At 40.0% G+C, this 2,316-nt stretch overlaps 1 protein-coding gene across 3 annotated transcripts; it reads left to right on the top strand.

The window, feature by feature from the left end:
• Positions 1-275: 275 nt before the first annotated feature.
• On the top strand, positions 276-1,732 carry LOC129011604 (ribulose-phosphate 3-epimerase-like). Of its 3 annotated transcripts, none has more exons than XM_054446728.2 (2): positions 276-587; positions 693-1,732. In XM_054446728.2, exons 1-2 carry the CDS (start codon positions 276-278, stop codon positions 900-902), a joined length of 522 nt encoding a protein of 173 aa, XP_054302703.1. In that variant the 3' UTR covers positions 903-1,732. The 3 variants fall into 3 exon arrangements, with proteins under 3 accessions (XP_054302703.1, XP_054302702.1, XP_054302701.1); XM_054446727.2 differs by having other exon boundaries at positions 276-692; positions 780-1,732; XM_054446726.2 differs by having other exon boundaries at positions 276-1,732.
• Positions 1,733-2,316: the final 584 nt, after the last annotated feature.

Below are 2,316 nucleotides of genomic sequence, written 5' to 3'. Positions count from 1 at the left end.
ACAGGGTCAAGAGATCGATACCATCCTGGCCAACATGGTGAAACCCCATCTCTACTAAAAATACAAAAAATTAGCTGGGCGTGGTGGCATGCGCCTGTAATCCCAGCTACTCAGGAGGCTGAGGCAGGAGAATTGCTTGAACCCAGGAGGCAGAGGTTGCAGTGAGCCGACATGGCACCACTGCACTCCAGCCTGGTGACAGAGCGAGACTCAGTCTCAAAAAAAAAAAAAAAAGTGGGGACTCGTGGGGTAACTTGCTCTTGGGAGCCAGCGGTATGGCATCGGGCTGCAAGATTGGCCCATCCATCCTCAACAGCGACCTGGCCAGTTTAGGGGCCGAGTGCCTCTGGGTGCTAGACTCTGGGGCCGATTATCTGCACCTGGATGCATCCTGCTCTTCAGGGAGGTCAGTTTTTTACATGCACATGATGGTGTCCAAGCCAGAACAGTGGGTAAAGCCAATGGCTGTAGCAGGAGCCAATCAGTACACCTTTCATCTCGAGGCTACTGAGAACCCAGGGGCTTTGATTAAAGACACTCGGGAGAATGGGATGAAGGTTGGCCTTGCCATCAAACCAGGAACCTCAGTTGAGTATTTGGCACCATGGGCTAATCAAATAGATATGGCCTTGGTTATGACAGTGGAACCGGGGTTTGGAGGGCAGAAATTCATGGAAGATATGATGCCAAAGGTTCACTGGTTGAGGACCCAGTTCCCATCTTTGGATATAGAGGTCGATGGTAGAGTAGGTTCTGACACTGTCCATAAGTGTGCAGAGGCAGGAGCTAACATGATTGTGTCTGGCAGTGCTATTATGAGGAGTGAAGACCCCAGATCTGTGATCAACCTATTAAGAAATGTTTGCTCAGACGCTGCTCAGAAACGTTCTCTTGATCGATGAAACCATAAGGAGCCCAGTGTTTCTGTTCATGAAATCTCTGTTACTGGAAAACAAGAATATTGACTACCAAATCATAATGCAATTGAAGCCATACTGCTTTTTTGAGCAGTTATTCATTCCAGTGATTAAAACTGATTGTGCAGAATATTCTAAGAGGTCAGAAATTGGTGTGTATAACTACATTTTTAGTGATGCAATTTAATGATTAGTGAGCAAGATACTGTTTTTATTGAGAGATTTGATTTTTATAAAGAGTAAAAATACGGCTGCATTAAGGTTACAAACAGAAAAGTGTCTTAATGTCTAAGGAGGGCATATTAGCTACACTACAAAAACAAATTTTGTCTGTACTTCTGAAAAGAATTTTGTTGTTTCTCAGCTGTTTTCCAAAAGCAAAGGAAGTCTTTATGGTTTTTTTCTATTTCATGTTATTTGTGATTTGTTTATAAGTTTGGGTGGGGTGGCATACCATATTCCTGGTTCTTAAAATCTATCACTTTTCACCTTACACTTGATGTGTAAAAACTATAAAAACAATGTGTGAAACCCAGGGGTTCTAAAATACAAGCACAGATTTTATCAGGGTGTTTTGTCAAAGCAGGTTATTCAGTGATTCCTCCCCACCATTCTTAAGAATGTTAAATAATGCTGTTGTGTTAGCTCTGAGTAGAAAGGAAAAAGTAAAACCTCTGTTTGGAAGTAATATTGGGTTGAATTCTGACTGCCCCTTTCTAGCTGGACCTTTAACAAATCACCCAATCTTTTTTGTGTTTCTCTGAAGTCATTTATACATTAAATGTAATCGTAACAACGGTGGGGTTCTGTTGAGAATGAAGAGGTAACACTATATATGTAAAGCTTCCAGTACTAGTCCCAGAATTTAGAATATGCTCAATACAAAGTAAATAGCATTATATAAGTTTATATTTTTGTGAGTTACAAAGTACTTTGATATATTCTCATTAAATCTGTAAATCACCTCTATAAGTAAGTGGTCATAATAAAGCAGATATTTTTGTCCCCATTTAAAAAAAAAAAAGTAAACAGTTTGATTAATGACCACACAGTGAATACACATATTTAATCACCACATAGTTCAGAAAATGAATCTTACCAGCACCCCAGAAAATAGAACCTTACCAGCACCCCAGAAAATAGAATCTTACCAGCACCCCAGAAAATAGAACCTTACCAGCACCCCAGAAGACGCCTTGAGGCCACTTCCACTTGCACCCTTCTATACTGCCCAAAGGCAACCACTATTTTGTGTCTGGATTATTTTGTCCAATGTTTATGAAATTCATCCATGCTATACATAAATTGTAGTTCATTCATTTTCAATGTTGTAAATATTCTTTTTTTTTTTAGATTAAGGCAGTTACTTTATTTTGAACAAGGAAGTAGCATAAGCAAC

This window comes from Pongo pygmaeus, chromosome 14, assembly GCF_028885625.2.
Source record: "Pongo pygmaeus isolate AG05252 chromosome 14, NHGRI_mPonPyg2-v2.0_pri, whole genome shotgun sequence".
Classification (NCBI taxonomy): domain Eukaryota; kingdom Metazoa; phylum Chordata; class Mammalia; order Primates; family Hominidae; genus Pongo; species Pongo pygmaeus.
The sequence above is the reverse complement of the archived record's forward strand: the minus strand, read 5'-3'. Positions and strand labels throughout refer to the sequence as shown.

Coding starts and splice junctions, on each gene's coding strand:
- LOC129011604 (XM_054446726.2), top strand. CDS start 276: ATGGCATCGGGCTGCAAGATTGGCCCATCCATCCTCAACAGCGACCTG.